This window comes from Typopeltis vanoorti, chromosome 22 (assembly GCF_054136105.1).
Source record: "Typopeltis vanoorti isolate ZY-2024b chromosome 22, IOZ_Tvanoo_1.0, whole genome shotgun sequence".
Lineage (NCBI taxonomy): Eukaryota > Metazoa > Arthropoda > Arachnida > Uropygi > Thelyphonidae > Typopeltis > Typopeltis vanoorti.
In genome coordinates this window covers 72,024,803-72,049,144 of record NC_143570.1, presented here as the reverse complement: position 1 = coordinate 72,049,144, position 24,342 = coordinate 72,024,803, and the positions used below count along the sequence as shown (strand labels likewise).

General features: G+C 33.9%; 1 protein-coding gene across 3 annotated transcripts in view; it reads left to right on the top strand.

The window, feature by feature from the left end:
* viaf (viral IAP-associated factor) overlaps positions 1–24,342 on the top strand; it is a 155,488-nt gene that overhangs the window by 88,589 nt on the left and 42,557 nt on the right. For all 3 annotated transcript variants that reach the window (XM_090412100.1, XM_090412098.1, XM_090412099.1), the window contains exon 5: positions 597–740. In XM_090412100.1, coding sequence (XP_090268226.1) covers positions 597–740 — 144 coding nt within the window. The remainder of the gene's footprint in view (positions 1–596; positions 741–24,342) is intronic.

Sequence of the window (24,342 nt, the reverse complement as noted above, 5' to 3'; positions counted from 1 at the left end):
CACCATGAGAGGGTGAGGATTTGACATTAGGTCAGAAGCCCTGGTCAGTTCAACGCATTCCTTAAAAGGCTATATGTAAGGCTTCTCCTAGTTTTTCCGCTTTGACCCTTAAGTTCTCCTCTAATTGTTAAATCCTCATTATTGGTTCTCAGTATTATTGCTGTGCATAATGTATCTGTGCATATTCAGACAACTTAAGTCTTGGGATGCTAGCCGCTTTGTAGAAGCAGTCTGATGTGCTTAGTCAATAAAGCTAAAGGTGTTTTGTTTCGTAATTTTTATACTGTCCAAAAAGTATGGAGTAATATTTTTATATTAAATTCTTTTTGAAATGTGCAAAACAGCTAATCAGATATATATTCACTTGAATACTGTTTTGAGCACACTGATAGAATATGTTGACATAAATTTTCTAAACACTGATTCAAAAGCAATTACTAGTTAGATTTGTAACCAGCTTCAAGCTGCTAGATATTTTATTTCAATCAAAAGAACTGAATTTCAATAGTATTTTAGATATATTTTTAGTTAGCAACTAAGAATTGCAAATCTGTAAAGCTTTTTCTCATTATTATGCTATTTATAAATATTAAAAGGAAAAAAAGAATAGCAGAAATGAAACTCGCATCTTCCAAAGCCAAATATGGAGATGTCCGTGAGATTTCAGCCGAGGATTATTTAGACCAAGTAAATAAAGCTGGAGATAATACTTGGGTGATATTGCATTTATATAAAAGTGGGTAAGTTTGAAATGTTTCTTTTATAAAGATTAGTTTGTTTCAAAGTTGATTAGCCACCATTAAGTTGCTGAATTTGCTTGCTATATATCATCCAAAAAAAAAAAAAGCGTGATGCAGTGTTGCACAAGTGAAATGATATTGATTTTAAATAACACCCACACACAATGTTTGCTATATATATATTACACCATTGAGAAATGTATAGGATACTATGACAGTACCATGTGATTATGTTTACATTATTGCTAACATCTATGAACAGTTTTCCTCCAGATTAGTCTGATATTTGTCATTACCCAGTATTGTCAGATTTTATAGATTGGTTTTTTAAAGTACATTTAATTGCATCAAATCAGATCTTTATCTTCTTCTGGGTCTTTTTTTTTTTTCTTCTCTATCTTGGCTTTCATCTCATGTTTTATTAACCTTTCTCTCCTTTTCTATTTATCACTTTAGATTGAATGTTAACATCACATTCTTTCTTGATATCGTAATATTTAACATAGTTCTGCCATTATATGCTATCTTTCCACTCGAGTAAATTTTTTCAAAACTCTCATATCTGTGGTCTCTAACTCTTTTATCTCTAACCCAGTTATCAGATCCATAAGTTGCTATTTAAACATGGTCTTATGTACATTTATTTGTTCTAGATTCTTTGTTGAGAATGCAATTCATATTCCTCTTGTTCCTACCTATTATATAATATTTTTCCCTTAAAGTGCTGATCTTCGTGCCATTTTATAGCATTTTTCTGTTTAATTAAATAATCCTGAAGGCTCGTGCCAGATTTATGTCAGATATAATATCTCTGCATAAAGTAAAGATCCGAGTTGAATAGCTGCAAATTTGATATCAGGTTTAATATCTCTTTATATTATGATTAAGCTAATGCAGAAAAGTGGAATTATTGTGCACCATTGTGTTATACCTAAATTTACATGTTCCCTGCTTCAGTTCTAATCTTTATCATATGCCTTTTCTGGTTCTGTAAAACTTAAATACAGATCCTCGTTATATCCTCATGATTTCTCAAACTGTTTGTTTTAAAGTTAAAAAAATATGATCCTGACAAACCCTGTTTGGTATAAACCCAGCTTATTCTTCTCCAGGTTTCTCTTTCACAATTAGTCTTAATCTAGCCTTTCTAAAGTATGCATAAATATTTTACTTAGCACACCAATTAGGGAAACATACATAACTGTCATGTTCAGTTTAATCTCCATTTTTTTATAGATGTGCTTTATGAGAGCTCATCTCCAATCTTCTGGAATTCAGCCTTCGATAAGCCTTCTACAGTGTAGTCACTGTATAACATATTTGTCTATTTCTGATTGAATATCATCTATTCCATCTGCCTTTCCATATTTCAGGCATGATAGCTTATTCTACCTTAAATACTGATAAGAAGTTCTGAAAATTACTGAGATATCAGTAGTGATGCTGATATATATATATATATATATATATATATATATATATATATATATGAAACACACATATGTATATTCCCACACATAAGTCTGTAGAATCTGTAGTACCAATGCCATGCATGGACAGGGAGTTAATAAAGAAGGAACTTTTTGTTATTATATATATATATATATATATATTTTTTTTTTTTGAATAGCTAGAAACAGGATGTTTGTATTGCTCCTATTTTGTTCTATACAAGCATATGTAGTAAGCTTAATATTTACCTAAGTAGTTTTCCTTGGTGCATTACTAAGAAGGATGGACCTGGCTCCAGAAATTGTAGGTATGCCAAATGGCCCAGTTTATTCCTCTGTTTAGAGATGTATTATAGTTGACCATGAACAAAAAATCATACAGAGTACATATAAACAGTGGAAAAGTAAATAAATAATATAAGCAGAAGTGATGGAAAGCTTAATAAACAGTATAAAGTAAAAACAAATGCATTAGTAAATTGATATTTGATAATTATAAAAGTTTGGTGATGTTGAATCATGAAATGATCTTGTGTGAGAAACTGGGAATAAGGAGAGGGTATTGTATGGAGATTCATCGATAAAGGTATACTTATTGAAAAATTGACAAAAGCATATATCCCAGGTGTGAAGATCAATGATGTTTACAGAAGGGAGAAGTGAAAGAGTTGATTATTTTGGCAGGAATGATGATTTGAAAGAGGAGAAATATGCAAGAGAGAGAAGATGTGAAAGAGTTATTGAAAGAAGCAAAATGAAGAGTAAGTAAAGATTAATGAGAATATAAGAATAAGAAAATAAAAATAACCTGCATGCACTGTAAATTTAAATAATGGAAATATATCTGGGGGGGGGGTGAATGTGACTTGAACAAATCAAGGGTTTCAATTAACAGTATATTGGTAAATACTGAAGTAATATCAAAACTAATCATTATGTCTGAACTTTTTTTAAGATACGGTTTTCTTATATACTTTTTAGATTAAATGAATTTTTAACCAAGGAGGAAGAATTATTTGTGAAGGTGGCTAGCAATTTAGCTAAATGTTTATGAGAGCTAAATTGCTAGCCACCCTCACAAATAACATGTTTATACGTCGGACTGTTTATACTATCTACAATTAGGTTAGGAATCTACCTTTGTGAATTTTAGGTGCTCCACATATTCTGGGTGGTTTAACATGAAAAGGCTTGAGTTTGTTAACTGTTTCTTTTGGCCAGGAAGTGACTTTATTCAATAATTTACAAACTATTCTTTGGAGAGTTAGTAGGATCACAATCTTGATTTGGTATGTAGACTTATTTTGTAAAAGCATATGCATTTTTCTTTCATATTCAGCTAAATTTATCACCACAATTGCATTACCTTTGTCTGCTTTAGTTATAATAATGTTGTTATTAGTGTATAATTCTTTTAAAGCACTGAATTCCTTTTTTTGGTATATTGTTTTTGGGAAGTTTTGATTGGATTAAGATGTTGTCCACATCCAAACAAATGTTATTGGCTATTGCTGGAGGCAGGTCATGTATTCCCCTTTTCAACAGAAGCCATTATTTTTGCTTTTGGAACTTGCTTGGGAGTAACAGCAAAGTTATGTTCTTGACTCAACGTGCTAACAGCTTCATCTCTTAGGGCTACTAATAATATATTGATGGCACGATCTTGTTGTAATTGTGGTTGTTCCATAGCACTACAATGTTGGAGGATTTCAAATTTTTTCTGATGCTGTCTTTTAACTTTAAAGAATTCTCTATCCGCTGTTGCTTCAGAAATGCTGATAAGGATAGTCCACAGTTCTGGATTTAAAATATCACACAGTTTGTCGTGTAAAGCGTTGATAGTTGCATTTATTTTTGAGAGTTCTATATGAGTAGCACTAATCTGTTCACGCAATAGTGCTAAACTCGCCTGTGTGTAAAGATGGACTTTGGCTAAGTGAAATTTCCTTTTAATTCTGACATAGTTTGGTATTGTATTAGTGTCCCAGCATCTCTTTTAGAGGACTGATCTGTGTAGTTACCTTGCCAATTTTAACTTCTACTTACCGAATTGTTGTGCCTTGCATGACGGTATCATCACTGTGAAGAATTCTCAAACAAGTAGAAAGGCTTATGTGTTGGCAGTACTGATTTCAACACAGAATGATAAGAAAATAATTAATATTTGTTAACTTATTAGCTGATATTTCACTGGTATTATATCCAGCATCTTCAGAGCACAAGAACAGTTTTTCACAGTACACGAAACAACAAAATATACCAAATTTTTGTTGTGAGTGTGGAAAGATGGGAAAATAGTACCATTGTGTAAAGGAGGCTCCAAGACTGAGGTAGCAAATTAACAACCCGTCAGCAGCATCTCAGGAGTCAATGTCATGATATTGGAGAAGTTGGTTAAGAGCAAAATACAGGGATGAATAGAAAAATGGAACAAGATACTATTTGGAGAAGCTGCATGGTTTAGTGAAGGGTAAGTCATGCCTCAGTAACTTACTCACCTTTTATAATATAGTGACAGCTGAGTTGGTTAAAGTTTTATAGATGAATATAGATTTACAGCTATATTGCAAAGGCTTTTGACAGGATACCACATGGAATTCTAATTAATAGATTGCAGTACATGAGGGACAGATATAAAGTTGGTGAAGTGGATAAGAGGATGGTTGATGGAGAAATATCAGACAGTAGTTTATTCAGGAGTGGAAGTATAGAATCCAGTAGGTCTGTGACTAGTGACATGCCACAGGGCTCTGTTCTTGGGCCACTGGTATTTAATTTGTTCATTAATGATATTGGAAATGATCTGAGAGGAACTATTCACTTGTTTGCTGATGATGCAAAATTGGATAGAGCAACAGTCAAATGATGATGATAAAATTTTGCAGTATGATTTAAATAGACTGGCTGTGTTGGCACAGGAGAATGAATGTCAGTTCAATGTGACAAAGTGTAAGGCTCTGCATTTTGAATTGAAAAGATTACCAGCTGTGTACTATTGGATGGAACTGTACTCCAGGAAATTGATGAAATCAATTTCCTGGAATACAGTCCTTTTGATGGATTTGGGGATGTTAGTGGTAGGGAGTTGAAGTTTATGGGCATATTGCAAAAGTGGCCAAAACAGCTCATCAAGTATACTGTGCAGAGATTTGGTCACCTAGGTTTCTTGCTGGGTGAGGAGGTGGAGAAGATCCTGTGGTGAGTGATCAAGATGATAGCAGGTCTATGGAATGCACCCTTATGAGGATAGGTTAAGATTTGTGGATTACAGAAATTAGTTGACTGAAGGATTTTTACAGGATAAATATGGAGGAAATTTTTCAGAATGGTCTAGTGATGGCAGAACTAGAGCCATCCTTGGAAATTGACAAAGATTGTAGTTAGCAAGGGTGTGAGAACTAGATTTTTTTGCTTGCAGTGTCGTGAATGAGTGGAATAGGTTGCCAGAGTTTGTTGTGAATTCCATGAATGTGAATGAGTTGAAAGTAAAGCATATTAGATGTTGGGTAGTGTTTGGCGTAATGCTTAGGACTTTCTTTGACGAGTCTACAGATTTCATTGAGTCACCCATATAATAATAATATTCAGAATAGGCTCTTGGACCGTCTTCTTTCCATAACATTTGGCTAATTTCCATAATAAATTAACCAAATTTGGCTAATTTATTAAATTAGCCAAACATTTAGCCAAAACGCTCACACACTACACTGGCAACACACCATCACACATAAAAAACTCTGCCCGCTTTAAAGCCAGTATAGAAAACCTCACACTCCAACACACTGACATAATGGTCAGTTTTGATGTCTCCTCCCTATTCACTAATGTCCCACTCAAAGAAACCCTTGAGCTCATCCAAGCCAAGTTTCCTCCCGATATCTCTGCCCTATTTCAGTTCACAATGAACTCAGGCTATTTCGTTTGGCAAGGAAAGTTCTACAAACAGATAGAGGGGACAGCTTTGGCTTCGTTATGTGGATGATGTGTTTGCTATTTGGCCACATGGCTCAGACACACTCCACTCCTTCCTAACACACTTAAACAACCAACATCCCAGAGTCCAGTTCACCTTAGAAAAAGAGGAAAACAACACCCTCCCCTTCCTAGACACTTTAATCACCCGCCAGCTTGATGGATCTTTGGTTTTCTCTGTTTACAGAAAACCCACCCACACTGGCAGATACATTCACCAGCAATCCCCCCCCCCTCACAACAATATGGGGTGATAAAAACACTATATAACAGGGCAAAATTAATCTGCTCAGATGACAAGGCCCTGACTATTGAACTAAACCACATCCTCAACACTTTCTTAGCCAATGGCTATAACCCCAAAAAAATCCAAAAAATACTAAAACCTGTAAACCACAACCCCCCCTCCCCCCTCCACAATAAAGATTACACCAAGTCTATCACCATCCCCTACATCCAGGGCACCTCTGAAAAAATAACCAATATCCTCAAAAAATATGACCTTACTTCCTGTTACAGACCATATAAAAAGTTGGCATCCCTTATCCGCTCTACCAAAGACCAACCACTTCCCCTAGACCTACCTGGTGTATACCAGGTCCCTTGCAGCTGCAAATTGTCCTACTTTGGCCAAACAGGCAGAACAACAAATATCAGGATTTCAGAACACCAAGACTACATCCGGTTTAACCAGTACAGCTGCTCTGGGCTGGCAGACCATGCCTTAGATACCCACCATAAAATTCGTTGGAAGAAAACAAAAATAATCCATCGCAGCAAGTTTAAATACGAAAGATTATTCAAAGAATCTTCAGCAGCTCTAAAAAACGTTCCTAACCTCAACAAATTTGGGTGCATGAAACTGCCCCAAATTTGGGAGACTTTCATTATGAGAACTTCAGCTCAACTGCCAAGACTACCAAATTAGCCCGCAAGAGGGCACCATTAGGACTTTAGGAACAGTATTAGTTTCCTGCTTTCTTCCTCATTTGCTTTGTGTTAGTTCCTGAGTGCACATACCATATCTTTATGTTCCCGAAGATGGCAATGTGACATTGCCGAAATATAGAAGTTATTCATTAAAGTTACCTTTAATTAATATACTTTATATGCGTTGTTAATTCCGTAAACTAATTACCAGTTATGTCTAGCCAACGTATAAGTCTTACTACTAGAATAATACCTTGTTGTCGACCCAATTCTGGATTCTAGTTCTCACCAACTTAACCACAACACCTGACACACAGATAGGCTTATAATTTGATACCTGAAATTTGATCACCTCCTTTATAAAGCAGTACACTCTTGCCCTCCTTCCACTCCTTTGGAATTTGACCCAGTGCGAGACTCATATTAAAAAAAATGTCAATGCAGATGTCAACTTCCTGGCACATTCCTTCAGAATACGTGGTGATATATTACCAAGTCCCACAGCCTTATCAACATCAAGTTTGCTCCCCCATACAACTCTTGCTCACTTACAGTCCTATACACTCAGTAAACTGGGATAGATCTGAAATCATATATAAATGCTATGATGAACTTGAACGTCAACGTCACTACAACTGTTCCTTGTCCATAATTTTTAAACCATATACTTAATACTAAACACAGTTGATTTCACTGTAATTAAAACATTAATTAATAATTATCATGAATTCATTTAGTCTTTAAAAATGGACATAATGATGTTATGTCAGTTTTTAAATCAGTTCAGTAACCGTTGTTGTATACAAAATCGTCATGTCCAAATTGTTTAGCAAATTTTTCCACTTGAGTGTTCAAGATCTGATCATCTACTGAGAATCCAGCACTTCTTCTTGAAACAGTGTTTCATCGATATTTGTAAGCTTTTACTTTCTAAATTTGTGTGTGTTTCGGTTATATGGTTCTTCAGTGCTGATGTGTCTTTCTTCTTTCTTGTTCTTTGTTGTTTATTGTTGAAGAAGACAAAGAAAACTTTTTACACACTAACATCTTTTCTGCCATATTCTAACTCATAAATAATTGCAAATTTTTTGCAAACTGAAAGACACTTTCTTTTAGTAAGACATGCTTCTGATGGAAAGGTTCATTTTTAAGTGATTTTACAGTCGTGGCAGCGTTTTGGGTATAGCGAGGGAAGAAGGCCAGAAGTTAAACACTGGATAGGCAGGTACTGAGAGATTGGTTCAGAAGGACAAGATTAGGTTATAAACCAACCCATAATTCAATGCAGATGGTCATAAAATCTGAGTCACTCCTTTGGTTGTTGTCTATTCCAAGAATTGGGTATTCCAAGAACTACCTGAGCAATTACCATAATTTGTGTGATATATCTGTGTAGTATGCTCATTATAAAGGTAAGCAGTTGTATGGGAATATGAATAAATAAAATCATTATAGCGTTTTGCTCATTACGACCATGATCTCATTATTTTCATGCTTGTTACAACAAAGTTTGACTGTATATGCAACTGCTATCAGTCTGATTTGGATATAAATGACTATGAACATTAACTTCAAATTTCTGATAATACTTCTTGAAGATTTTCCATAATTACTAACTTCCTGTTGTCAATTTGCCCTCAAATTAATGTGCTATCTATCAGTATTTCAACATCCTTGTTATATTCCCATGATTTCTCACTGTTTGTCTTAAAGTGAAAATCTGAACCTAGCTTGTTCTTCTCCAGGTATCCCTTCCACAAATTTTTGTAGCCTTTTTCTCATGGTATCTTGCATAAATCTTAGCAGGAACAGTAGGGATATATTCTTCTGCAGTTCTCACATTCAGTTTTATTTCCCTTTTTTTTACAGATGGTTTCTCTGCTCAGTCATCTGTAATTCGACTCTGACCAGGCTTTCTGAATTATGCTGTTGTCACTGTAAAACTTAGGAATATTTAGATTTGGTATCAGCATTTAGAACATTTTGTTCTAAATGCTGATACCAACATTTCTTGTCAAATACCATCTACTTTTCCACATTTCAGGTTTTGATGGCTTGCTTTCATTTTTGATTCATTTTTTCTTGAATAATATGTGTGTATAGTTAACCTCTGGAAGCTGCTCAACTTTGATTCTTTTAAAACTTTCTTACACACTTTTATTTTTTTAATGTGATATTCAGTTTTATCCTGCTCAAGACTAAATGATCACTTCCTGTTTTAAATCCTCAGTATATTATATTCTTGTGTCCTGAAACAGCATGAAGATATTGCTATCATCAACAATAACATTGTCAATGTGACTTCTTATTTCTTGTGTTTTCTCTCTATGTGAATTTGTGTACATCTTTGTTTTAACATTGTAATGACTAATCCTTGTCCTGAACAGAAATCCACCAGGTGCTTACCATTGTTATTAGCTTTACTATTTTCTGAAAACATTCAGAAATGTTTGGACACTTTTTTCCACTCTTTTGGACAAAAAGAAAAAAGAGGACACTTTTTTCTTTGTGATCATAGAATATCTGGAGACAGAGGGAGAATGAGTGACCATCCCTGGATGCTACATTACCTTGGTATCACTTCTGGGTAGCGGCCCTCCCATAATGCATAGCATTACACATCTGTAAGGATATGTGCATTGCACTTTGAGAACTCTATATATATATACAGGGTGTTCGGGATAAATTTGACATATTTATAATTAATTATATTTTTCCGTAAGTTACATGTATTAACACACACTTCTCTTCATTTAAAAGTTTGGACCCTTCTTCATTCATATACAAGATGTCAGAAAGGATGGATAGCTGGAACCCACCTGAATCATGGAAGAGAATAACTTGTATCATGATGATTCGTGCCCGCCATCAAAATAAGGATATTACGACTGCTGCCCAATGCTCCCTGAATACAGTAAAAACAATCAGGCATGAACTAGAGACTTGCAATGGTGACTACGAGGATGTAGCAAGAAGAAAGATCCCTAGCAGACGATCTGATTGCGTTCGTACAGCAGAATTCCTCGCAAATCTGCAGGAACAGGTGTTGAAGAACCCTGGCATTGGAATTCGGGCTTTGTTCGTGGAGTTGCTAACTGTAGTCAAGCCCTGGATAACAAGGATAGCCAATGGTAGGCCGTATGTATGGCAGCAGGATTCGGCCCCTTGCCACACCTCTGGGAAAAGTCAAAAATGGTTGTCTGAAAATTTCTACGACTTCACCAGTCCAAATGTTTGGCCTCCAAACTCCCCAGACCTTAACCCCATGGATTATTTTGTATGGGGCGCAGTTGAAAAAGACACCAATCGCACTTCCAGTAATACAAAAGCCCAGTTAATGGATAAAATTAAAACAGTTTTTGCGGCCCTTCCCAGGGAGACTGTAGCATCAGCTTGTTCGAGGTTCCGAAGCAGAATTGAAGCTGTGATCGATGCTAATGGTGGTTATTTTGAGTAAATCTTGTTGATAGTATTGTAATTAACTCTGCCTGTAATGTTTTTTTGTCAATTCATTAAATTTAATAGATACAAAGAAGATTTTCTTTTTCCTTACGAAACTGTCAAATTTATCCCGAACACCCTGTATATATATATATATATGGCCTCTATATATATATATATATGGCCTCTATATATATATATATATATATATGGCCTCTATATATATATATATATATATATATGGCCTCTATATATATATATATATATGGCCTCTATATATATATATATATATATATGGCCTCTCTATATATATATATATATATATATGGCCTCTCTATATATATATATATATATATATGGCCTCTATATATATATATATATATATATATGGCCTCTATATATATATATATATATATATATGGCCTCTATATATATATATATATATGGCCTCTATATATATATGGCCTCTATATATATATATATATATATGGCCTCTATATATATATATATATATATATATATATGGCCTCTATATATATATATATATATATGGCCTCTATATATATATATATATATATATATATTTCAAAAAATAGATTTAATGACTCCAAGACCGAGATAACATATAAAGATTTTAATGATAAATACTACTAGTTTCGGCATATAGCAGCCTTCTTCAGGTATTTATAAAGGAAAGGAATACTAATAAACATTGAATTATTTAAATAAACAAACTGGAAATTACAGGTACAAATTGCCTCACATAATCGATACATAAAAACGTTGTATTTTTCAAGTTGTTCCAACTGGCGTGCCATTGTTTGTTGCAATTGTGCGTGCAAGTTCACGTGAACGCCAATATTGAATAACTGCAGCATGGCTATCTGGGATGTTATAACTTAAATTATTATTTAAGTGGACCGGGTTCAGTAGGATTTCCCTTGATTCTACGATTTTTCTTTCAAACTCATCTTCACAGCGAAAAATATTTTCTGATCTATTCCAGCATACAGAGTGGCTTTGTTGGTCATCATTAGGATTATTTGAAAAAAGAACATGACTGGATAACGCAGTTGCATGAGATCTTTTGTATGAGATGTCTCTCTTATGCTCTTCTATGCGTTGTTCAATAGATTTGTTAGTTTGACCAAAGTATGGGATATTGCAATCACACCACAATTTATATACTCCAGGGTACTTAAGGTTGTGATGAGTAGGTTTTGGATGGCTGATTAGAGAGCGGATTTTTGGAAGTGTGGTGAAGAAGGTCCTGATATTATATTTTTTAAGGACTTTAGCTATTTTCTTAGAGACTGTGCTAATGTATGGAATAGAGATGCTACCTTTAAAATTAATAGTCTCTGTTGTGCACTGCTTAGGAGGGTTCAGAAGAAGTTTCTTAATTGTGTTTTCAGAGTATCCATTTTGTTTAAAAATAAGAGTGAGGTGATTCATTTCTTTTTGTAGTTCATCTTGTTTATTTAAGAGAGAACGTGCTCTGTGTCCTAAGGTAGATATAATTCCAAGTTTTTGTGGTGGAAAATGATGAGAAAGATTATGCAGATATCTATTGGTATGCGTAGGTTTTCTGTACATAGAGATTTTTAATCTTTCAGAGTATCGTGTAAGCATAACATCCAAAAAAGGTAAAGAGTTATTATTTTCTATATCAGCAGTAAATTTTATATTAGGATGTTGGATGTTTAGATGACGAAGAAAATCTGTGAGAGCTGTGTGCCCGTGATTCCAAATAATGAATATATCATCAACATATCTTTTCCAAACTTTTGGTTTAAATGAGAAGGAAGATATGGCTTTCTTTTCAAAGTCTTCAAGGAAGATGTTAGCTAGCACAGGGGACAAAGGGTTGCCCATTGCCAGGCCTTGTTTTTGTTGGTAAATGGAGTCCTTATATCTGAAGTAACCAGAATGAATGCAATGCTTTAATAAAGTGAACATTTTTTTTGGATAATTTATCCTGTAGTAATGTAAGTACCTCGTCCGTAGGAACGTTAGTAAATAAAGATATAATATCCAAACTAGCTAGAATATCATTATCATCGATGGGAATATCTTTAATATGAGAAACAAAATCTGTGGTGTTTTTGATGAAAGATGAAGATTTATTGGAGAAACACTTGAGGTACTTTGCTAAATATTTTGAAAGTTTATATGTAGGTGAATCAATTCCTTCCACAATTGGGCGAAGAGGGATGTTTTCTTTATGAATTTTTGGAACTCCATAGATGCGTGGGATAAGAGGATGTAGAGAGCGTAATGAGAGGCGAATATTATGAGGAAGTTCACTCGCAGTCTTTAACAAGTTGTTTGTACGGTTTTGTAATTCTCTTGTAGGATCTTCCTGAAGAATTGAATATATTGAACTATCTTCAAGTAATTGAAGCATTTTGTTGTGGTAATCTTCAGAGTTGAGGATGACCGTAGAGTTGCCTTTATCTGCAGGTAAAATAATAATGTTACTGTTCTGTTTTAGATTTTTTAGGGCTTTTCTTTCAGCCACTGAAATATTATCTGTTGGAGGTTTGGCATTATTTATAATGAAAATCGATTCAATACGAAGAAGTTTCGCCAAATGATTAGGAATGAGTGAACATGCTTTTTCTATTTTTGTAAGAAGAGATTCTTTAGGGATAAATTTTGGTGAGGGAATAAAATTGAGACCTTTGCTAAGAATATTCGTTTCTGCATCCGTTAACATATGAGAAGATTTGTTCACTACAACCTTTTCAGGATTAATACGGGCATCACTATGACCAGATCTGTTTTGTATCCTTATTAGATTATCAAATTTCTTGATAAGGGTGTATTTATTCTTGTTTTGTATTCGTGTGGCTTGTGCTTCACTGTTAATGATAAAATCATGTAAGTTAACATTATCCATAATTTCTTCAAGTTTTTGAGTTAAACATCTTTTAGTGCTGAACAAAAAAGCTAAACTACGTTTTGTGTCTGTAATTCTTTCGCTGAGGAGATCCATTTTAGCATTACGATAGATTCTTTTAGCGCGTTCCGTTGTTATCTTTTCTTTAAAAGAGATGAAATTGGGAAAAACTGCATGGAACTTACAACGTTTGAGGAAAACTAACCTGTTTATTTTCAGTCCTATTTTCTTCAATGTTCTTTTAAAATTCCTTTGTATTTTCATTAGAGACGCCTCGTCATTTAGGCTATAGATGTGGCGATTAGTTTTTACTCGGTTGTTATACATTTCAAAAAATAGATTTAATGACTCCAAGACCGAGATAACATATAAAGATTTTAATGATAAATACTACTAGTTTCGGCATATAGCAGCCTTCTTCAGGTATTTATAAAGGAAAGGAATACTAATAAACATTGAATTATTTAAATAAACAAACTGGAAATTACAGGTACAAATTGCCTCACATAATCGATACATAAAAACGTTGTATTTTTCAAGTTGTTCCAACTGGCGTGCCATTGTTTGTTGCAATTGTGCGTGCAAGTTCACGTGAACGCCAATATTGAATAACTGCAGCATGGCTATCTGGGATGTTATAACTTAAATTATTATTTAAGTGGACCGGGTTCAGTAGGATTTCCCTTGATTCTACGATTTTTCTTTCAAACTCATCTTCACAGCGAAAAATATTTTCTGATCTATTCCAGCATACAGAGTGGCTTTGTTGGTCATCATTAGGATTATTTGAAAAAAGAACATGACTGGATAACGCAGTTGCATGAGATCTTTTGTATGAGATGTCTCTCTTATGCTCTTCTATGCGTTGTTCAATAGATTTGTTAGTTTGACCAAAGTATGGGATATTGCAATCACACCACAATTTATATACTCCAGGGTACTTAAGGTTGTGATGAGTAGGTTTTGGATGGCTGATTAGAGAGCGGATTTTTGGAAGTGTGGTGAAGAAGGTCCTGATATTATATTTTTTAAGGACTTTAGCTATTTTCTTAGAGACTGTGCTAATGTATGGAATAGAGATGCTACCTTTAAAATTAATAGTCTCTGTTGTGCACTGCTTAGGAGGGTTCAGAAGAAGTTTCTTAATTGTGTTTTCAGAGTATCCATTTTGTTTAAAAATAAGAGTGAGGTGATTCATTTCTTTTTGTAGTTCATCTTGTTTATTTAAGAGAGAACGTGCTCTGTGTCCTAAGGTAGATATAATTCCAAGTTTTTGTGGTGGAAAATGATGAGAAAGATTATGCAGATATCTATTGGTATGCGTAGGTTTTCTGTACATAGAGATTTTTAATCTTTCAGAGTATCGTGTAAGCATAACATCCAAAAAAGGTAAAGAGTTATTATTTTCTATATCAGCAGTAAATTTTATATTAGGATGTTGGATGTTTAGATGACGAAGAAAATCTGTGAGAGCTGTGTGCCCGTGATTCCAAATAATGAATATATCATCAACATATCTTTTCCAAACTTTTGGTTTAAATGAGAAGGAAGATATGGCTTTCTTTTCAAAGTCTTCAAGGAAGATGTTAGCTAGCACAGGGGACAAAGGGTTGCCCATTGCCAGGCCTTGTTTTTGTTGGTAAATGGAGTCCTTATATCTGAAGTAACCAGAATGAATGCAATGCTTTAATAAAGTGAACATTTTTTTGGATAATTTATCCTGTAGTAATGTAAGTACCTCGTCCGTAGGAACGTTAGTAAATAAAGATATAATATCCAAACTAGCTAGAATATCATTATCATCGATGGGAATATCTTTAATATGAGAAACAAAATCTGTGGTGTTTTTGATGAAAGATGAAGATTTATTGGAGAAACACTTGAGGTACTTTGCTAAATATTTTGAAAGTTTATATGTAGGTGAATCAATTCCTTCCACAATTGGGCGAAGAGGGATGTTTTCTTTATGAATTTTTGGAACTCCATAGATGCGTGGGATAAGAGGATGTAGAGAGCGTAATGAGAGGCGAATATTATGAGGAAGTTCACTCGCAGTCTTTAACAAGTTGTTTGTACGGTTTTGTAATTCTCTTGTAGGATCTTCCTGAAGAATTGAATATATTGAACTATCTTCAAGTAATTGAAGCATTTTGTTGTGGTAATCTTCAGAGTTGAGGATGACCGTAGAGTTGCCTTTATCTGCAGGTAAAATAATAATGTTACTGTTCTGTTTTAGATTTTTTAGGGCTTTTCTTTCAGCCACTGAAATATTATCTGTTGGAGGTTTGGCATTATTTATAATGAAAATCGATTCAATACGAAGAAGTTTCGCCAAATGATTAGGAATGAGTGAACATGCTTTTTCTATTTTTGTAAGAAGAGATTCTTTAGGGATAAATTTTGGTGAGGGAATAAAATTGAGACCTTTGCTAAGAATATTCGTTTCTGCATCCGTTAACATATGAGAAGATTTGTTCACTACAACCTTTTCAGGATTAATACGGGCATCACTATGACCAGATCTGTTTTGTATCCTTATTAGATTATCAAATTTCTTGATAAGGGTGTATTTATTCTTGTTTTTTCCTAAAGAATCTCTTCTTACAAAAATAGAAAAAGCATGTTCACTCATTCCTAATCATTTGGCGAAACTTCTTCGTATTGAATCGATTTTCATTATAAATAATGCCAAACCTCCAACAGATAATATTTCAGTGGCTGAAAGAAAAGCCCTAAAAAATCTAAAACAGAACAGTAACATTATTATTTTACCTGCAGATAAAGGCAACTCTACGGTCATCCTCAACTCTGAAGATTACCACAACAAAATGCTTCAATTACTTGAAGATAGTTCAATATATTCAATTCTTCAGGAAGATCCTACAAGAGAATTACAAAACCGTACAAACAACTTGTTAAAGACTGCGAGTGAACTTCCTCATAATATTCGCCTCTCATTACGCTCTCTACATCCTCTTATCCCACGCATCTATGGAGTTCCAAAAATTCATAAAGAAAACATCCCTCTTCGCCCAATTGTGGAAGGAATTGATTCACCTACATATAAACTTTCAAAATATTTAGCAAAGTACCTCAAGTGTTTCTCCAATAAATCTTCATCTTTCATCAAAAACACCACAGATTTTGTTTCTCATATTAAAGATATTCCCATCGATGATAATGATATTCTAGCTAGTTTGGATATTATATCTTTATTTACTAACGTTCCTACGGACGAGGTACTTACATTACTACAGGATAAATTATCCAAAAAAAATGTTCACTTTATTAAAGCATTGCATTCATTCTGGTTACTTCAGATATAAGGACTCCATTTACCAACAAAAACAAGGCCTGGCAATGGGCAACCCTTTGTCCCCTGTGCTAGCTAACATCTTCCTTGAAGACTTTGAAAAGAAAGCCATATCTTCCTTCTCATTTAAACCAAAAGTTTGGAAAAGATATGTTGATGATATATTCATTATTTGGAATCACGGGCACACAGCTCTCACAGATTTTCTTCGTCATCTAAACATCCAACATCCTAATATAAAATTTACTGCTGATATAGAAAATAATAACTCTTTACCTTTTTTGGATGTTATGCTTACACGATACTCTGAAAGATTAAAAATCTCTATGTACAGAAAACCTACGCATACCAATAGATATCTGCATAATCTTTCTCATCATTTTCCACCACAAAAACTTGGAATTATATCTACCTTAGGACACAGAGCACGTTCTCTCTTAAATAAACAAGATGAACTACAAAAAGAAATGAATCACCTCACTCTTATTTTTAAACAAAATGGATACTCTGAAAACACAATTAAGAAACTTCTTCTGAACCCTCCTAAGCAGTGCACAACAGAGACTATTAATTTTAAAGGTAGCATCTCTATTCCATACATTAGCACAGTCTCTAAGAAAATAGCTAAAGTCCTTAAAAAATATAATATCAGGACCTTCTTCACCACACTTCCAAAAATCCGCTCTCTAATCAGCCATCCAAAACCTACTCATCACAACCTTAAGTACCCTGGAGTATATAAATTGTGGTGTGATTGCAATATCCCATACTTTGGTCAAACTAACAAATCTATTGAACAACGCATAGAAGAGCATAAGAGAGACATCTCATACAAAAGATCTCATGCAACTGCGTTATCCAGTCATGTTCTTTTTTCAAATAATCCTAATGATGACCAACAAAGCCACTCTGTATGCTGGAATAGATCAGAAAATATTTTTCGCTGTGAAGATGAGTTTGAAAGAAAAATCGTAGAATCAAGGGAAATCCTACTGAACCCGGTCCACTTAAATAATAATTTAAGTTATAACATCCCAGATAGCCATGCTGCAGTTATTCAATATTGGCGTTCACGTGAACTTGCACGCACAATTGCAACAAACAATGGCACGCCAGTTGGAACAACTTGAAAAATACAACGTTTTTATGTATCGATTATGTGAGGCAATTTGTACCTGTAATTTCCAGTTTGTTTATTTAAATAATTCAATGTTTATTAGTATTCCTTTCCTTTATAAATACCTGAAGAAGGCTGCTATATGCCGAAACTAGTAGTATTTATCATTAAAATCTTTATATGTTATCTCGGTCTTGGAGTCATTAAATCTATTTTTTGAAATGTATAACAACCGAGTAAAAACTAATCGCCACATATATATATATATATATATATATATATATATATGGCCTCTATATATATATATATATATATATATATATATGGCCTCTATATATATATATATATATATATATATATGGCCTCTATATATATATATATATATATATATATATGGCCTCTATATATATATATATATATATATATATATATGGCCTCTATATATATATATATATATATATATATATGGCCTCTATATATATATATATATATATATATATATGGCCTCTATATATATATATATATATATATATATATATATGGCCTCTATATATATATATATATATATATATACAGGGTGTTCGGGATAAATTTGACAGTTTCGTAAGGAAAAAGAAAATCTTCTTTGTATCTATTAAATTTAATGAATTGACAAAAAAACATTACAGGCAGAGTTAATTACAATACTATCAACAAGATTTACTCAAAATAACCACCATTAGCATCGATCACAGCTTCAATTCTGCTTCGGAACCTCGAACAAGCTGATGCTACAGTCTCCCTGGGAAGGGCCGCAAAAACTGTTTTAATTTTATCCATTAACTGGGCTTTTGTATTACTGGAAGTGCGATTGGTGCCTTTTTCAACTGCGCCCCATACAAAATAATCCATGGGGTTAAGGTCTGGGGAGTTTGGAGGCCAAACATTTGGACTGGTGAAGTCGTAGAAATTTTCAGACAACCATTTTTGACTTTTCCCAGAGGTGTGGCAAGGGGCCGAATCCTGCTGCCATACATACGGCCTACCATTGGCTACCCTTGTTATCCAGGGCTTGACTACAGTTAGCAACTCCACGAACAAAGCCCGAATTCCAATGCCAGGGTTCTTCAACACCTGTTCCTGCAGATTTGCGAGGAATTCTGCTGTACGAACGCAATCAGATCGTCTGCTAGGGATCTTTCTTCTTGCTACATCCTCGTAGTCACCATTGCAAGTCTCTAGTTCATGCCTGATTGTTTTTACTGTATTCAGGGAGCATTGGGCAGCAGTCGTAATATCCTTATTTTGATGGCGGGCACGAATCATCATGATACAAGTTATTCTCTTCCATGATTCAGGTGGGTTCCAGCTATCCATCCTTTCTGACATCTTGTATATGAATGAAGAAGGGTCCAAACTTTTAAATGAAGAGAAGTGTGTGTTAATACATGTAACTTACGGAAAAATATAATTAATTATAAATATGTCAAATTTATCCCGAACACCCTGTATATATGGCCTCTATATATATATATATATATATATATATATATATATATATATGGCCTCTATATATATATATATATATATATATATATATGGCCTCTATATATATATATATATATATATATGGCCTCTATATATATATATATATATATGGCCTCTCTCTCTCTCTATATATATATATATATATATCCTCTCTCTCTCTCTATATATATATATATATGGCCTCTCTCTCTCTCTATATATATATATATATGGCCTCTATATATATATATATATATATATATATATGGCCTCTATATATATATATATATATATGGCCTCTATATATATATATATATATGGCCTCTATATATATATATATATATGGCCTCTATATATATATATATATATATATATATATGGCCTCTATATATATATATATATATATATATGGCCTCTATATATATATATATATATATATATATATGGCCTCTATATATATACACAAGTAGCCCAGTCGTGAAGTGTCTTTACTTGCAAACTTGGATAAAGGATGAAACCAAGAATATAATTTCTTGGCATCTTTAATTTGTAAAATAACCAAGTGGGAAAACTTCCAACATCTATCTCTAATCCAGGCTATTTTAGTAATAAGGTGTGACACCATTTGTGTACTTGTTTATGGAAATATGACTTCTGCATTTCTTCAACTTTGGTATATCACGTCTAAGTCTGTCTTTTTGTTAGACCAGAAGCCGAAATGTGTCATGCTTTATTCGTAAAATACTCTGAATTAAAGATAGATGTTGAAAGTTTTTTTCACTTGGTTATACAAGAAATTATATGATTGGTTTCATCCTTTATCCAAGTGTAAGCAAACAAAGTTTGCGCATGAAGTAACTTCATGACTGGGCTACTTGTGTATAGAGGCCAATGACTTCACATCAATTGCCTTAGTATCCCATAATGCAAAGAACATATCCTTAAGGACAAGTATAATGCTATGCATTATGAGAAGGGCCACTACCCAGACCAGTTTCGACCTTTATTGAGGTCTCATCAGTGGGAGCCAGACCCAGAGGTGATACCATATACATTTCTGCTCGGTGAGGAGGTTTTTGCCTGTCCCTGAGGTGAAGCCACTGCTCAGTTTGCCTAGAGTGATTCAGGTCAGGAGAAGTGAGTTTAGTACTAATCCTTTAGGGTTACTCAGTGAGATTTAGAAGTAATCTTGTAGATCACTCAGAGATTTTGGAGTGATATTCCTGCATTTGAACATACCTCAATAAAGATTGAAACCAGTCTTGGTAGTGACCCTTCTCATAATGCATTTCGTTATACACATCTGAAAGGATTTTTGCTTTGTATTATGAGATACTAAGGCTGTTGATGTGAAGTCATTAGCCTATATACACAAGTAGCCCATTTGTGAAGTGACTTCACCTGCAAACTTTGTTTGTGTACATTTGGTAAAGGATGAAACCAAGAATATAATTTTAAGGCATCTTTAATTTATAATATAACCAAGTGGAAAAACTTTCAACATCTCTCAATCTGTCCTCATATTCCAGAGACTAGAACTTAACTTAGTCAATCTTCTCTGGACCCTCTCCAACATCTCATCATACTTTTGAAAACCTGGCAACCAAATCTGTGCACAGTAATCCATATGCAGTCTGATCAAGGTCTAGTACAATGGAATCAAAACATCCTTACTTCTACATGTCAATGTTCTCCACATCATTCCCATAAGCCACTGTGTCATCCTCACACTTAGCAAAATGTCCACAAAATTTAAAGCCTCTACCCCTGAGTCCTTCATCTCCAGAATATCCCAACCAGTCCTATAATCTGCATCCCATCTTTGCTTTTCAAATTTTAAAACCTTACACTTTGCAATATTAAACTGACATCCCCAAACATTCGCCCATTCAGTCTATTTAGGTCCTCTTGAAAAGCTAATGCCTAAAAAAAAATTCTTCCACTTCCATATTAGAACCTTCTGTGGAACCATAAGCACAAATAAGTTGCATTGCCAATTCTTCATTCTTGATATTCTCCCATTTCACTCTACTTGATATTGGCTGCCATTTAAGATAATTATGCATGAATTTGATGTTGAGTACCATGGTTACTCCTTCTTTTCCCTGATCTTTATGGCCTGATTTAACATCTTGTATTCATTGCCTAGAAAAATTCACTGTTCTTGATGTGTTCTAAATTGTGTAACTATGTCTTCTTTGTTTTGGTACCATCTGGTACTTATTCAGTTCTTGTGCTAGTTTCACTTCTTTTCCATTGATGCTTATGTTGACGGTATCATTTATGAACTGTGTTCTTTCAGTTTAGCTGTTTGCCCTGTTTTTCCTTGATGTAGACACTGGGGACATTATATAACCAGACAGTATTCCAGCTGGCATGAAATTCCATCATGTTTTACCATACTTTTATTTGATTTAAGCTAGTAAGAATACAGTTTGGTCAGCTAAATCCCAAATTTGCCAGCTCATCTTGTTTATTCAATATCCAGATAATAATGGGGTGTACTACAAGAAGGTAATGATTGGACATTAGGTCAGACATTCCATTCCATTCTGCATATTCCATAAAAGACTACATGGAGATTTCTCAGTTGCCAGCTTTGATGTTTAAGCCTTGACTAAACATAACCAGGAACTGCAGAGAGCAGTATCAAAGTATACTTTGTTTCAGTATACTGTTCTGTCTTATCAAGTGTCTTCTCCCTCCAGGAGATCGACTACCATGTGTCTCCACCATGTCCTATTCTGCATTCCTTGTGAGAGAGATAGGTCCAGTCTTCTATATTTTTCATTCACTCCAGTCTTTGTCTTCCTCTTCTTCTCTTTCCGTCGACAGTTCCTTCAGGAAGTGTCCTTTGTAGGCAGTTATGTCTAAGAATATGTCAAAAATAGCAGACTTTTCTTTTTTTTATTTCTTTTTTCAGGCTTCTGTTTTTGTCTCTCATCTCTAGTACTTCTTCATTTGTCTTTCCATGATATCCTTATAATTCTCGCATCGTCTACATTTCAGAGGCCTCCACTTTTTTTTTTCACACTCAGATTGGAGAGTGTCTCTACTCCATATATAAGAATGTGGACCATGTGTAACATTTGGAGATTCGTAGTCTTGATTTCAGATTTAATTCTCTAGATGTTAGTATATTTTTTCATATTATTATACATACTACCAGAAAAATGGAAAATCTAAATATCAGTGGTGAAATCCTGCATATATTCACATCATTCATAACTTAATAGTTTATTGGTGGTTGAATGTTCTCCTTCCATATAGAGTATAGAACAAGTACCTAAATTTCTTCATGTTTCATTAAGTGAATATATTAATATCAGAATTAGAATTAAATTAGCTTGCTGTTTGTTTGTTTTTTTGTTGTTGTTGCAGCCATGATCATAACCAAGCTTCTTGTTTGATCATTTTTAATTTTCTTTTCTTGCTTCTGTTGGAATTATGTCTTGCATAGTTTTGGCACTTATATAGTTATCCTTTCTCAAGAAACAAATTGACTTGATTAAATTTATGCTTTATAATAGAGTTATAACAAATGGTCGTGCTTATCGTTATTGTCACCAGCTGAGTTGAGTGCTAAAAATAATCTTTGTTTATTTGCTCTTTTCTGTTGCTGTTTGCAAACATCATTCTGACATGTCCTATAAATTAAAGATGCCAAGAAATTATATTCTTGGTTTTAATCCTTTATCCAAGTATTTAGAGGCTAATACTTCACATCAATTGCCTTAGTATGTATCCCATAATGCAAGGTACACACCATCTCAGATGTGTATAATTCACTGCATAATGTGAAGGGCCATCACTACCCAGACTGGTTTTGATCTTTGAGGGCTCATCAGTAGGACCCAGAAGAGATACCTTTTGACTACTTGTATATGAGAAATATGTGACTTCTGCATTACTTCAACCTTGGTATCTCTTCTGGGTCTGGCTCTCACTGATGAGACCTCAATAAAGGTCGAAACCGGTCTGGGTAGTGGCCCTTCCCATTATGCATAGCATTATACACGTCTGAAACGGTGTGTGCTTTGCATTAAGGGATACATACAAAGGCAATTGATGATGTAGTCATTAGCCTCTGTGTACAAGTAGCTCAGATGAATACTTCACATGCAAAACATTGTTTTGCTTACTCGAGTAAAGGACTAAAACAAAGAATATAATTTCTTATCATCTTTAATTTAGAATAGAACCAGGTTAAAAAAACCTTCAACATGACAAAGTACCTGTTACTTACTATTTCCTCTGTAACTATGTTGTCCAGGCTTCCAGTGAACACCAGGCATTTATTTGCTATAGGCTTTGTATTCTCCTGTGTGGATGAGTGATATATTTTAAAAATAAATAAATAAAAATAAAAACTGTGATTGGTCTAAAGGTAGATTACCAGTTGTTACAGCTGCAGACCAAACTTGGAATAGTGAAATCATAGATTTAAATGAAAATTTCAAAATCATTATGTAACTCTTGGATATAGTTAGTGATTATTTAGAAAAGAAAAAAAGTTTTTTTTTTTTTTTAAGGCAGAATGTGTAAAATACACCCACATTATGCACTAGCTCAAGTTCATATATTATGAAAACTTGGTAACTTTTTGAATAAAAGAATTCTAATATTCAAAATTAAATTAAATATTCAAAATCATGCCATATTGAAATGCCGACAGATGAACTTAAACATTTCTTAGTTGAATGCTCATTGGTACATGACCTATTCAGATAGATCCATCTGAAAATAGCACAGTTCATGTTATGTCTGTCCATTGATTTTAGTTGACATTAGTTTTCTGTTTGTCTGCTTTTTTTTTAATGCTCACTGGCACCTTTTATATGAAATAAAAATCTAAAATTTAGTGATAACCTCATTTTTATTGATGTATATTGAAACTTCTGTTCTTTTTTTGAGAAGTATGTTCATTCAAAAGACATATTTCGGTGATTACACCACATTTTTTATTATTC